Below are 14,335 nucleotides of genomic sequence, written 5' to 3' on the forward strand. Positions count from 1 at the left end.
GCCTGCGCAGCGAAGCAGTTGGTGTTTTGTTGACATGTCTGCCGCTGGTCTTTAATGATTGCTCCTGCGGGTTCTGCTGTCAGAGAGCGTACTCCTTTCACGACCCCACCTGATGGAAAACCCCAGAGACCTGGTGAGTCCCGGGGCTCCCCCGAGCCGCCCGGAAGCGGGTCTTCCTTCATTTTTAATGCTTGCTTTAGGGACTGCTTAAAAGCGACCGCGGACTGAGTGTTAAAGCAAAACTCCATTGAGAAATCGTTAAATTTAAGATACTTTCGTTCATTGACAGAAACACATGTTCAAACGCAAGATAATTTCATCAGTTGGTAACAAGGTCAACTCAGAGTTTAATTCTGTATCTATATAAAGACTGGAGTAGTTATGTAACCGGCCAAAACGTAGATTTATATTCACTTTACCTGTTATGGCCAAAATCTCGTGTCAGATCTCCTTTGAAAGTCCTTCGGTATTAGTTTTGCTGCTTGTTTCCAAAGACAAACATTGGACTGGATGTTGTCTATAAAAGTTTCATAAACCTGACAACATGTTTTTTAATTCGGCATGCATGTATTCCGGTAAACACGTTTTAATTAAATAAAAAGTAAACGTGTTTATCGTTTTTCTTTTTCCCGCTACATACTCGTACATTCAGAGCGCGGAGCGTCACCGTGGATCAGCACCGAAAAACGGCTTTTCCAGGAGCAGACTGCAGTGCTGCACAAATTTAATGCCGCCGAATTTAATGCTGGCAGAGGGGGCGGGGGGTGCACAGGTTTAACCCCGCAGTCGGGGCTCAGAGTGAGGGGAATCCTGGAGGTGACCCGGTGTTGTGGCTTCTGTCTTTGTGCTGTCAGTCAGCCTCTCTGTGCTGCAGCGCTGCAGGAGCTCCAAACCCACTGCTGCGACGTGATGATGGGTAGAGGTCAGAGGATGGACCAGAGAAGGAATATTCATGACCTTCACAGATCTTTGTTGTTACAACCTGAGAACATTTAATAAAATATTTGTGGTTACGATTGTGTTTCTGTGGATTAAATACAGTTTTAATGGGGTCAATGGCTTTTTGGGGGTCTTTGTGACTTTAGACTGTCTTCCGTCCTCAGGTGGAGCGTCAGTCCCGGAAGCGGCGGGACTCGTTCGGAATGCTGGACGGTCTGGATGAGGACCGGAGCAGCTGCAGCACTGAGTCCAGCGGGGGGAGCGGCGCCTCTAGTCCCGAGGACAGCGAGGACGAAGAGTTAGGAGGAGGGGTCACTCAGCTAAACCCCTCCTCTTCACTGACGCTCATCAAGACCAACGGTCAGGTGTACACGTACCCCGACGGGAAGGCCGGCATGGGTCAGTTCACGTCTAGAATCAGGACCTGGTTTTCTGAGTCGGTCGATCTGCGTCCTCAGTTGCTCTCTCTCTGCTCTCCTCAGCGACCTGTGAGATGTGCGGCATGGTCGGCGTCAGAGACGCCTTCTACAGCAAAACCAAACGTTTCTGCAGCGTCTCGTGCTCCAGGAGCTACTCATCCAACTCCAAGAAGGCCAGCATCCTCGCCAGGCTGCAGGTAACGGGGGTGTAGGAACACATAGCATACATTTTCACTGCTATGCAGATGACACCCAGCTCTATCTGTCCATGAAGCCAGATAACACACACCAATGAGTTAAACTGCAGGAATGTCTTAAAGACATAAAGACCTGGATGGCCGCTAACTTTCTGCTTCTTAATTCAGATCAAACTGAGGTTATTGTACTCGGCCCTGAAAAGCTTAGAAATATGGTATCTAAGCAGATTCTTACTCTGGATGGCATTACCTTGGCCTCCAGTAACACTGTGAGGAACCTTGGAGTCATTTTTGACCAGGACATGTCCTTCAACGCACATATTAAACAAATATATAAGACTGCGTTCTTCCATTTGTGCAACATCTCTAAAGTTAGAAATATCCTGTCTCAGAGTGACGCTGAAAAACTAGTTCATGCATTTATTACTTCCAGGCTGGACGACTGTAATTCATTATTATCAGGAAGTCCTAAAAACTCCCTGAAAAGCCTTCAGCTGATCCAAAATGCTGCAGCAAGAGTCCTGACAGGGACTAGAAAGAGAGAGCAGATTTCTCCTGTTTTGGCTTCCTGTTAAATCCAGAATTCAAAATCCTGCTCCTCACATACAAGGTCTTAAATAATCAGGCCCCATCTTATCTTAATGACCTTGTAGTACCATATCACCCTATTAGAGCACTTCGCTCTCGCTCTGCAGGCCTACTTGTTGTTCCTAGAGTATTTAAAAGTAGAATGGGAGGGAGAGCCTTCAGTTTTCAGGCCCCTCTTCTGTGGAACCAGCTTCCAGTTTGGATTCAGGAGACAGACACTATCTCTACTTTCAAGATTAGGCTTCAAACTTTCCTTTTTGCTAAAGCATATAGTTAGGGCTGGACCAGGTGACCCTGAATCCTCCCTTAGTTATGCTGCAATAGACGTAGGCTGCCGGGGGATTCCCATGATGCATTGAGTTTTTCCTTTCCAGTCACCTTTCTCACTCACTATGTGTTAACAGACCTCTCTGCATTGAATCATATCTGTTATTAACCTCTGTCTCTCTTCCACAGCATGTCTTTATCCTGTCTTCCTTCTCTCACCCCAACCAATCACAGCAGATGGCCCCGCCCCTCCCTGAGCCTGGTTCCGTTTATTTCTACACTTTGTTTGTTTTACCTGTTCGTATTTATCTCATTATTGGCGCTTCACCGTCAAACCAGCAGGGGTCCCTGGGTGTAGGAACACTTTGCCTTGAACTTTTCTGATGTTAGGTGTGACGGGCTCCGTGTGTCTGTGTTTGTCAGGGAAAGCCTCCTACCAAGAAAGCCAAGGTTCTGCAGAAGCAGCCTCTGATGACCAAACTCGCCGCCTACGCTCAGCAGCAGGCCAACCAGCAGGGCGGGGTCAAGAAGAGCGGTGAGTTCAGCAGCGCTGACACGTCCACGCTGGGACTGAAATCGACTTTCTCATTGGTTACATGTTAAACACAAACACGGTCAGATTGTAGGTGTGGCTCATCTTCTAGTCCCTCCCCCTTTAAAATAACTTTCTTTTGATTGGCTGCAAAGTATTTGAAGAGCAGGTGGGTGGGGCTTCTGTCTGCTCCATGTGACATCATACTGATCCATGATGAGAAAAAACAGTTTCAACATGAGGGTTCGGCGTGTCTGACGAGTGCACACGCACCGAGCTTGTGTTTAACACGTACGGCAGGAAATGAGAACGAAGCGGTCGCTCTTCTCAAAGAGTAAGAAATACGAGCTGATTTTTAAATCGTACATCGGATGAACTCTGCTCTGCATCAGTTCTCAGAGGAGTTGAATCTTTCCTGCCGTTGTGCCACTGAGCACTTCTTGATGAACGTGTCAGGTTTCTCTTTGCACATCACGCCTTCTGTTTTCTTCGCAGTGTCCATGGAGTTGTTCGACTGGGGTCGTTACCTTGGAGACGGAGATGTAATGGGAGCGCCGGTTAGCTGTTTCCAACATGTGGGTACAAGCAGAGTCCTTCTCACCGTTATGATGAAGCTCCCTGTGAACAGTGTTCAGTCGATACTAGCACGACGAAACGAGTTCACTGCGTTAATCATCAGAAAGAAGCTCCTCCCCCTGACTACAGAGTCACCAGCGTTTGTGAGATTCAAACACGAGGTCAAAGGTCAAACATTGCAGCTTTAACCCTGCGCAGTTTTCACTGATTCACGCTTGGATCACCAGGGCTCTCGTGAAGCGTGTCACGTACGCAGATGATGTTGTGCGTCTTACCTTTGAATTGACAGACAGGAAACCAGCTCAGACGACCTCGCCGCTGCTTACTTCAGAGTTTGTGTGAATTTGTTTGAGCTGTAAAACAGGACGTGTGTCTCGCTCGGGGTCGATCTCAGACCTCGGGAATAAGAAACTGGCGCCGTGCGTGCGGTCGGATGTTTCGTTAATTTTATTTTTGTGTGTTTGTCAGGTCCCGATGGGAAAGTCGTGGGGAGGCATCAGCGAAGGCATCCGGGTCGAGGTGCCGAACACTGACAGCGGGCTGCCCATGAAGGTTTACTGGATCGCTGGCATCATCAAACTGGCTGGTACACATGTACACACACACACACTCTATCACAGGGGTGTCAAACTCAGATACACAGTGGGCCAAAATTCAAAACTGGAACCAAGTCGCGGGCTAACGTTAATATTTATTGAAATATATTTATTCCTCCAGATATAAGAATGAATCTTTTCTTATGGACTAAAACAAGTTTTGCTGAAAAACTGAATATGGAACAAGCAAAGGTTTCATACTAAACAATATATATATTAGCTGTATAATACCAGTAGGCCAGCTCTGATAGTAATTTGGTATGGCTTCGCGGGCCAAATGTAATTAGCCAGAGTTTGACACCTGTGCTCTAACATAACATTAAATTGACCTTAATTTAACGTAAATCTTGAGTTTGCATTTTGTTCAGATGAGAAACTAATTTGTGTGCGTGCGTGTGTGTGTGTGTGTGTGTGTGTGTGTGTGTGTGTGTGCGTGCGTGCGTGCGTGTGTGTGTGTGCGTGTGTGTGTGCGTGCGTGCGTGCGTGTGTGTGTGCGTGCGTGTGTGTGTGCGTGCGTGCGTGCGTGTGTGTGTGTGCGTGCGTGTGTGTGCGTGCACGTGCAGGTTTTAAGGCTTTGCTGAGATACGAGGGCTTCGACTGCGACTCTACACGAGACTTCTGGTTGAATCTGTGCGTGCCAGACATCCACCCGGTGGGCTGGTGTGCTGCTGGAGGGAAACCTCTGGTCCCCCCTCAGTGTAAGGGTCACTTCCTGTCTGCAGATTTGTCCTCAGACCTCAGATCAGTTTCACAGTCCTGAGTAATCAGGTTCACAGGAACAAATAGACTTCTTTTTAGGCTGTAAACTTATATCTCTGTGTGTGTGTTCTCAGCCATCCTGCACCGCTTCTCCAACTGGAAAACGTTCCTGATCAAGAGACTCACGGGCTCCAAAACTCTGCCGCCAGACTTCGCGTCCAAGGTGACGTAGAAAACGCACGTAATCCATTTTTTAAATAACCTTCGTCCTGAAACTGAGTTTGAACTCAGGTGTCTGTTCAGGTGCAGGAGAGCATGCAGTTCCCCTTCAAGAAACAGATGAGGGTGGAGGTGGTGGATAAGACTCACCTGTGCCGGACTCGAGTGGCTCTGGTGGAACAGGTGAGTCACAGTAAACTAAGCATCTCTGGGCGGCAGATCAAATGTCTCTTTGCCAGAGTCGTTGTTTATGAGTATTTGTGTATTTTAAATAACTTTTTATGTCAAATTACCCGGAAACACTCAAAGCTGCAGGACCAGAGGCTCAGCAGCGCATTTTAATCGTACATTTGTGTAGTTTCTCAAAACAAATAACATCTAAAGGAATAAATCAGTAGACCAGTGACGGAGCCCTGAGGTGCTCCACCCACCGCCTCTGATACAGCTGTTGATCTATCTCTTCTGCTTATCCAGTTTATTAGTATTATTTGCGTGAATGTTATCCTGACGTTTGCGTCGTCGCAGGTGATCGGCGGTCGTCTCCGGCTCGTGTACGAGGAGTGCGACGATGGGACCGACGACTTCTGGTGTCACATGTACAGCCCTCTGATCCACAGCATCGGATGGTCGCGATCCATTGGACACCGCTTCAAACGATCCGGTGGGTCAGGTGATTCGATCCCAGGCCACCAGACTCCATGTAGAAAACAGTGAATTTAAGCCAGCGTGTAACATGAGGATGAAGAACATGTACTGTGTGATTGTTCCTAGATGTGTCGAAGAAATTGGACGGTCAGATGGACGCACCTGGACAGCTGTTTGCCAAAGTGAGCTTCACCCGACGTCGCCTCTGGCTTTGCTACATCCGCTGACACCTGAGTTACCTGATTGTAATCTGGTCCCACCTGTGGAGTTTGGCTCCTCATGGACATAAAATCAATTTATATCAATTTTGCCTTTATGTAGGCTTTAATTTTAACATGTTTCTAATTATAAGTCAGAAGGTCTTTTATTTCATTCAAAATATTTCCTGAAGGGTTTTCGTCCACTGTTGGCGATTCTATGAGTCACGCCCACTCAGCATATTTCCTACAGTGCTAACTGTGTGACACAGTGATGTTTCACTAACAGTCATGGTTATCTAAGTAATAATGATGTTACTGATGTATTCAATTCAGTTTTATTTATTTAGCACCAAATAAGAACAACAGTCGCCTGCAGCTGCTCAATAACACAGAGAGAAGAGGAAAAGCCACAATAAGATAACGTCACATGAGCGAGCGCTTTGGCGACAGTGGGAAGGAAAAACTGCCTTTTAAAAGGAAGGAGGAACCAGGCTTGGGGGGTCGTCCGTCTGCGGTGACCTTGGGTTGAGGGGAGGGCGACGGGACAAAGACGCTGTGGAGGAGAACCAGAGATGAACGATTGTCCTGCAGCTTGGAGGAACAGGAATGAGATTTATCCTGTTTTTCCTGAAGGTGAAGGAAGTGGATCAGAGCGGCCGCTGGTTCGAAGATGGGATGAAGCTGGAGGCCATTGACCCTCTGAATCTGTCTGCAATCTGCGTGGCCACAGTGAGGAAGGTAATAGCGAGCTGAGCGCTCACTCTGAAACCGGCTGCTCCGCCCTCCGGCTCCATCTAACCTGTCGCCTCCTCCTCAGGTCCTGGCAGACGGGTACCTGATGATCGGCATAGACGGCTCGGAGGCGGCCGATGGCTCGGACTGGTTCTGCTATCACTCCACGTCTCCCTCCATCTTCCCCGCTGGCTTCTGTGAGATTAACAACATCGAGCTGACGCCGCCCAGAGGTAGGAGTGCCTTTGAAAGGCAGCGGCACGCAGCTGTGGGAGCAGCTTTAACCTGCAGCTGTCGTTAACGCTGCCCCAGCCTCATTTCCAGCCTCGTCCCTGCACACAGATCCCTCCAGATTCTCCCTTTTAATGATACGATGTTGTGAAGGGTGGAGTGCCCACTCCGGGTCAGGGACGAGACCCTGAAACTCCTCCCAAGTGGAGGAGTTTAAGTGTCTCGGGGTCTTGTTCACGAGTGATGGGAGCCGGAGATCGACGGGCAGACTGGTGCCGCAGCATAGTAAAGAATAAAGTTCCTCACTATGAGCATTATTCTGAAGATATTTGCAGAACCGTGTTTTTTTTTGGTCATATTTATGTCTCAGGAAACATTTGAAAACGTGTTTTGTTCTTTGGGGAGTTCACTCCATTCTCAAAGCGTCGCAGCTTTCACGGAGCTGTGGTCGTGTTGTTGAAACTGCCCTGTAGTGTGCACTGTGATCAAACTGATCCTGTCTTTGTGTGTCCAGGTTACTCCAGTCTGCCCTTCAGATGGTTTGAATATCTGAAGGAGAGCAAGTCTGTGGCTGCACCGGTGAACCTGTTCAACAGGGTGAGGCTCAAACGGGCTGAAGTCAGCAGTGATTCATCAGCATGATGACCTAATGCAGTCTGAGCAGCTCTGGGAGTAGATGTAGAAACATAGAGCAGACATATTGAACTAAAATTATTAGAAAGACTCCCAGGACGATGTCACGGCTCAGTCCAGAGCGCATGAAGTGTTTTTTGGCTCAGTGGTTAGAGGCGGAGCTTCATCGTCTACACTCACTTACAGCAGACCATCGTCATCGTAGAGGTGACTCTAGTTAAATATATGGAAGGTAAATTAACCAAAGATATCATTAAAGAAAGAATTGGAGGTCCAGCAACAGAACACGCACCAGGTTGGTGTCTGATGCGTTTATTGTTGTTTGAATGAAAACAAATCTGTCCCAAAAACGCCGTCTGCAGCAGGTCTGACACTGATGTGAGCTGATTAGAGGTTTGTGTCCGCTCAGCTTCTCACTGCACACAGGCTGTCATCTGTAACTTTAACTCACAGCAAACAGACGTTTCCATGTTGCTGATGCACAGAATTATAAACAGTTTGAATAAAAAGCAGTTTGGTAATTTTTCTGCATGAAGACTTTGCATATCTAACGTTTATATTTCTGAGTATTTTAGGACTGCAGGGTTTGTTTGTGTGGAGGGAACCGAGTGAAAGTTTCAATTTTGCCTTTTTAGTTTGTTTTTCTTGGCAAATGAACCGAAACGGCGACTAGAAACAAAGAAACGCCCACGTGTTAACGGCCGCGTCATGTCCGTGTCCTCCATCAGGACGTCCCCAACCACGGGTTCCGCCCCGGTATGAAGCTGGAGGCCGTCGACCTCATGGAGCCGCGGCTCGTCTGCGTCGCCACCGTCACGCGCATCGTCCACCGGTTGCTACGGATACACTTTGACGGCTGGGAGGACGAGTACGACCAGTGGGTGGACTGCGAGTCGCCCGACCTGTACCCGGTGGGCTGGTGTCAGCTGACCGGCTACCAGCTGCAGCCTCCGGCTGTTAACGCAGGTAAGTCCCACCTGATCTGTAGTTTCCGTGGTGACAAGGACGGGTAAACTGGTGTGTTTTTTTGTTTGTTTCAGGCTCCAGAGACCTGCAGTCAGCAGCATCCAGACAGAGGAAGAAGTCTCAGCAGTACAAAGGACAAAAGAAAAGTGAGGCGGCGTCTCTTTAAATCGCTGAGTAACAAACGTGCCGCGGTGCAGCCTTCAGGACGCTGCGTGTTAAACTGCTGCTTAGTAATAAACAATGCTCCGCCTCCCTGTAGCGTTCTTACATTAGAGGTGTTCTTCAGTCACACCCACAGAGACCAACATTTACATCGTTACATTCTCCTAACGATGTCAGTAACAGGAAACACTGAGCAGCTGCAGCCACAGACCCAAACTATCATAGACCAACAAAAACAAAACGTGTGCTGATGTGACTTAAAAAAAAGAAAAAGACGAAACAGACCAAATAACAGTTTTCATTTCAGTCGCGACAGAAAGAGGAGAAACGGTGAAAGGGCGGAGCAGGAGGAGCTGCATGAGCACGTGATTGTTGTACTGTCTCTTTAACAAAACCTGTTTGGTCTCCCAGAGAGGAAGCTGCCCATCGCTAAGCGACCCGTCAGCCTCTCCGGCACCATGGTAACAGGTGTCCCCAGGAGCCTATCGGGAGACGAGAACGAGACTCCGCCTGATTACCCGTCACCCCCTCCTCCGGCCTCCGCGGCCCAGCCGCCCTCTGCCAACCTGGAGAGCAGCCCCCGCACTGAGGGGGGGGCAGGTATGCACTCGTGCAGCCTTCTTTCATTTCTGTGGTTTTTACAAATCTGGGCGTCATGAAAACTCATTAAAACACAGATGAACAGCGCGGTGTGTGTGACGCATTCGCCGCGTCGTCAAACATCCCAAACTAAACATGAAGCCTCAGCCAGCGGCAGCAACGAGCCGTGTGTCACTGCAGTCGGCCACGTGGGCGCGGAGCACGCTCGTCTTTACAGCGTGGCTTCGGTTCATTGAGGTTTGCATGCACGTGTTGAGGAAGATGTTGTTTTGGTGCATCCTCGCAGTCTGACGTCCACTTTAGGCAAAAAGCTGTTTTCTCTCGTTCGCCGCGTCGCCTCCGTGATGCTCTTTAATGTGGTGATGGCCTGAGTGCTGCATCGTCTGTGTTTCTGCAGGAGTCAGAGAGGAGAATGCCAGAGCACCCGAGTTATCTTCTCACAGGACTGAAGCAGAAACACACAGATCCTCCGCAGACTTCCTCAGCAGCCGGGACCAGCAGTAGGCCTCCTCCATCCTGCTTCCCCTCCCACAAATATGTGAAATCGTCTACTGGTGACCTCCAACATTGGACCACTCCTCCTAACCTTTCATTTAAAGAACTCTGTGTTCTTTAGCTGTGTTTGGTGTACTGCCATCTGAAAATTGAACCCTGCTAGAGAAGAAGACGCCGCAGGACAGTTAAAACAACAAACAGCTTTTATATGACAATTTTTCCAACGCCCAGATCTCCACTGTTTGTAGTTGTTCGTGTTCTAACGTTAAAACTGCTGATGTAGTCATAAAAACACTGTTTCAGTGTGAGCGGCTGGAGTAACGAGGATGCCAAGGAAGAAAGATCACTTCTTGAAGCTCCGCCCACAGGTTTGCAGCATTTATTTTTACGGTAAAACGGAGCATCGGTCACGATAGACGCTGAAGCAGACAATCCACCGAGCTGCTGGAAGGATCAGCCAAACGTGACGTTTTCTCAAAGCTTTCTTTGTTTTGATGATTTTAAAATGTGTTTGAGTTTCATCGAGACGGCTAAACGTCCAATCACAGCCACAGCTTCACAGGATCGTTGGGTTTATTTCAGCCTGTGCTGAATCCACACGGCCCAGGTAAAGACTGCAGAGTTAGCACAAGCCAGCGTGGCGTTAATGGAAGATGTAGCGGTCTGCAGTAACGCTCGGTCCTGGATTCATTACTGCTCTGTTTATTTCCATCACCATGTTTTTATGGTGTTACATTAGCTTTGCATGATTCAGAGTTCATAATAACTCTTCTTTATCTTATGCACCATCTCAGTTCCTTCTCTCTCTGATACAAGCTGTTTTAGCCCCACCCCCTTTTGACACGACGTTCTTTGATTGGCTGCCCCTCTCTGTGACATCACACAGATCCAAACGTAGAAAAAACTGAGTTTACAGCCTTGGCCAAAGGCACTGTTGACCACACTGATGTCTTCATCAGAAGTACTTCAGCAGCTAAAAACCTACAAAAGTACGTCGTCGTTACGCAGTATGGATACCTCAGAAAAGTATAAACAAAATTAAGATTTTTGGGTTAAAAAAATATATTTAAATTGTAAAATGAGTATATTTGATTTATTTTAAAATCTATATGTAATAGAAGACGATCATGGTACTTGAATTGATCAAATCGAGCGTGGAGGGACGCTCTGAGTGAGGGGGACGGCCTGAAGTAGCTTTTAAGCTAACAGATGTCTAAAAATGTCCAAATGTTCCTTTATCTGTGTTTTTTACTCTGCAGGCAGTGAAGTGTACGTTGACAAGGATATAAGTCCAAAATAAGCTGAAAGCATATTTGTGGAGCTGCACAAACACACAGATGTTAAAGAGCTGAAGCTACAAACGTAACATCTGCTCAAACACAACAACTTTACGTATTTTCTAAACTTTGGAAACAATAATGGGAAAAACTCATATTAATGTAATCCTGACTTGTATGCGAGTATGCTACATTACTAGTTACTTTATTTTACCTTTCAGTGTTAAACTTTTGCTCTTTAAGGTTACACTCTTATGATTTCCCACAGAAAGTTTTTTATGTTTTTATATTTTTTAATTTATTTTTTTTAATGCGTCACAAATTTGCCGTCTCATAGTTTTGACTTTATCTGTCGACGTGTTCGATTTCTCTGTTCCTGCTTTTGTCTGTTTTAACCCTGATCACACAAACTTGATTCTCGTCAGTTTTAATTTCTCTTGTAAGTAAATTGAGCTTCAGTACCAGCGAAGAACCGACTGATGATCTTTAATCAGCTTCTTTAAGAGAGGCATGAATGTTTTTGCATTTTGAAGTTTCTCACTTTCAAAGATTTTGATTTAAAAATAATTTGTAAAATATTTTCTTAGTTTAGTTTTTTGTCATGACATGCTTCAGCTCCTCAGTGTATTGGATTTCATAATATTATGATATATTAAAAGTGTAACTCTCCCAGCGTTACCCCAGTAAGACAAAACCAGTTACTCATTATTAGCTCATAACATAAACTCAGACTTTAGTTTCTTAATTTTGCCTTAATATGTAATAATTTCACGTCATAGACACAGTTTTAACGTACTGCATTTAAAAAACTAAAAATGAAACCGTTTACTTTGATACATTTTTTTAAAAAGTGTCTACATTTATATTTGTGTTGTTTTGTGTGAGCTGTTTGATGTGTTGCAGTCGTCTCACAGATCCGTCGTTGAGACTCGAGTCTTACGCTGAGCTGTGAGCGTCTGCGCACTGAACCTGTTTCTAAACTCGCACTGCTGTCCGTGTGCTCGTGTTCGTTTATATGTGTGAATCTAGTATCGCAGTTCTACGTGTATGATGGTGCTGTCTGTAGGTGACGCCTTTGATAATGTTTTTATGGATTGATTTTGACAAACTGAGTCTGGTGAACAAGTTGTGTTTGTACTAGGTTTTGTATTCAGAGGTGAAAGTGAAGTGGGTCGCCGGTCTTCCACGCCAGTTTGTGATATTGTCATGTGTGATTATCCCAGTGGGAGGAGAAGTTGTGGTTTATTATTGTGGAAACTGTGGGATTTGAAGCCGTTTCTTAGACTGAGAATTGGGACCTAAAGATGATTTGAGCGTTTGGAGGCTGATGCTGACAGTGGTTGCTTTTTAAAGATGTTTGTTATCTCAGGAAGATCAGCTGGAATCTGAACTGGGTGTGTGGCTATTATAGGAATTAATTTGGTCTTTCTATGGGTATAAATTAGTGCTGAACTCAAACCTGATTGGCTGCAAAAATTCAGAAATGAATCAATAGAGTCTGCGTGAAATAAGCACCAAACTGAAGGTCAGGTGCAGGGCTACACAATTTGGTTTCAGGGTCAGAGCCGACGGGTCAAACGTCTCAACCAGTGTCAAAGTGGCTTCAGCACTGCAATAGACTGACTTGAGTATTTTACAGTCTGTCTTAAGACAATGGGTGAAAAATAAAAGCGTGTCTGCTCTGGAGTCGGGTGTAAAATCTTTCACCCAGTCTAAGATCGGTTCAGATAATAATCTGGTGTCAGGTGATTGACGGGGTCTCAGTCATACCGGCCTAGAGACCATTCAGTAACCCCTTTGACCTTCAGTCGCTAGAGGAAAATGTGTCCCGCCTGGATGGTTGGATGAGTGCTTAAGGGTGACACTGCGTGGCTGCTTTGGTCACTAACCACAGTCGCCCGTGGATGGATACGAGTGGAAGTCCTCCAAACCAAGAGGGAAACGGAGCAGCTGCACGATTGGATTGGCTGTAAAGTCTGAGACTCGAACCCACACCTGAACACGTGGATGTCTGTGGCTGCACAATTTTGACTTGAATTTTAAGTCACACAAATTGGGAGACCAATATTTGTTTTTCAAATGTAAGACAGGCAGCAGGACTGGATGTGCGCACAACCCTGGAAAATAATCGTCCTTGTGCTGTGAGATTCACTTTATGAATTTGTGTTACAAGTATATATAAATTTGATTTCTAAAAGGGAGGATTAGATTACAACTCGGGGGGGCATCATTTATTTATAATTTAAAGTTCTGCGGTTAAAACTGTGCAATCTGAACCAAAATATCAGTTCATCGTCCAAAACTGAATTTAATCAAAGTTGTTTGTAGTTAACGAGTTTATGCTTTGAGATGACGTGTTTACGAAGGTGGGACCAGGGCGTCTTTGGCCTTCTGACTCCGTGTGCTAACAGGCCGGCCTAATTAGACAGCATCTGATCTGATCCAGGGTCGGGATTATTAGCATTTCTGAAAAAAGAAAAAACTGAAAATGTAATTCCCAAGAATATTCTTAGTCCCATTTTCCTGAGATTACAGGCTCGTAATCAGCAACCACAGCAGTGCTCAGGTTTAGTGCCTGCACTTATCTACGTTTGTTTCCCTGAAGTACAAACTAATGTGAAATTATAGAGATCAGCCTCGTGTTTTTCTTGTTGCAGATTTATTTAAATGTGAAGTAAAAAAGAAGAAATCACGAATATTTTTTTGTGTGTTCAAACTGATGAAAACAGGTTTGTCCCAAACTTCTGTCCATGTTGTCCACATGTTCGTGCCGTGAACATGACTTTTACTGAGCTCTTATTAAAACATACAAATGTTTAAAAGTATATCTAGATGGATATAAATATCTAAATATATATATATATATATGTACTTTAACTGTCTTTGAGAACAGAAGTGTAGTTACAACCTGATGTTATATTTCATGAAGCTTTTTTCTAATACATTGTGCAATTTTTGACAGCATGATTGTGAAGAAATGATGACATGTAGGTGTAAAAGAAATGACTGACTTTACATTTTTATGCAATAAAATGTTATGAAAAAACTAAAATATTCAGTGTTTATAACATTATTGTGTGTGTGCGTGTGTGTGTGTTTGTGTGTGTGTGTGTGCGTGTGTGTGTGTGTGTGTGCGTGTGTGTGTGTGTGTGTGTTTGTGTGTGTGTGTGTGTGTTTGTGTGTTTGTGCGTGTGTGTGTTTGTGCGTGTGTGTTTGTGTGTTTTTGTGTGTGTGTTTGTGTGTGTGTGTGTGTGTTTGTGTGTTTGTGCGTGTGTGTGTTTGTGCGTGTGTGTTTGTGTGTGTGTTTGTGTGTTTGTGTGTGTGTGTTTGTGTGTGTGTTTGTGTGTTTGTGTGTGTGTGTT

The 14,335-nt window shown here is 45.6% G+C and overlaps 1 protein-coding gene across 2 annotated transcripts; it reads left to right on the forward strand.

The window, feature by feature from the left end:
* The first annotated feature begins 7 nt into the window (after positions 1 to 7).
* On the forward strand, positions 8 to 14,027 carry LOC146712090 (MBT domain-containing protein 1-like). Of its 2 annotated transcripts, none has more exons than XM_085455230.1 (18): positions 8 to 133; positions 1,104 to 1,338; positions 1,422 to 1,555; positions 2,834 to 2,945; positions 3,438 to 3,517; positions 3,987 to 4,104; positions 4,678 to 4,812; positions 4,948 to 5,036; positions 5,117 to 5,215; positions 5,558 to 5,693; positions 5,804 to 5,859; positions 6,511 to 6,615; positions 6,695 to 6,842; positions 7,355 to 7,437; positions 8,202 to 8,439; positions 8,514 to 8,585; positions 9,013 to 9,201; positions 9,599 to 14,027. In XM_085455230.1, exons 1-18 carry the CDS (start codon positions 113 to 115, stop codon positions 9,703 to 9,705), a joined length of 2,157 nt encoding a protein of 718 aa, XP_085311356.1. In that variant the 5' UTR covers positions 8 to 112; the 3' UTR covers positions 9,706 to 14,027. The 2 variants fall into 2 exon arrangements, with proteins under 2 accessions (XP_085311356.1, XP_085311357.1); XM_085455231.1 differs by having other exon boundaries at positions 5,123 to 5,215.
* Positions 14,028 to 14,335: the final 308 nt, after the last annotated feature.

This window comes from Copadichromis virginalis, linkage group LG4 (genome assembly GCF_057382275.1).
Source record: "Copadichromis virginalis isolate Kocher_CV1m ecotype Utaka linkage group LG4, C_Virginalis_male_GT1.1, whole genome shotgun sequence".
Taxonomy (NCBI): domain Eukaryota; kingdom Metazoa; phylum Chordata; class Actinopteri; order Cichliformes; family Cichlidae; genus Copadichromis; species Copadichromis virginalis.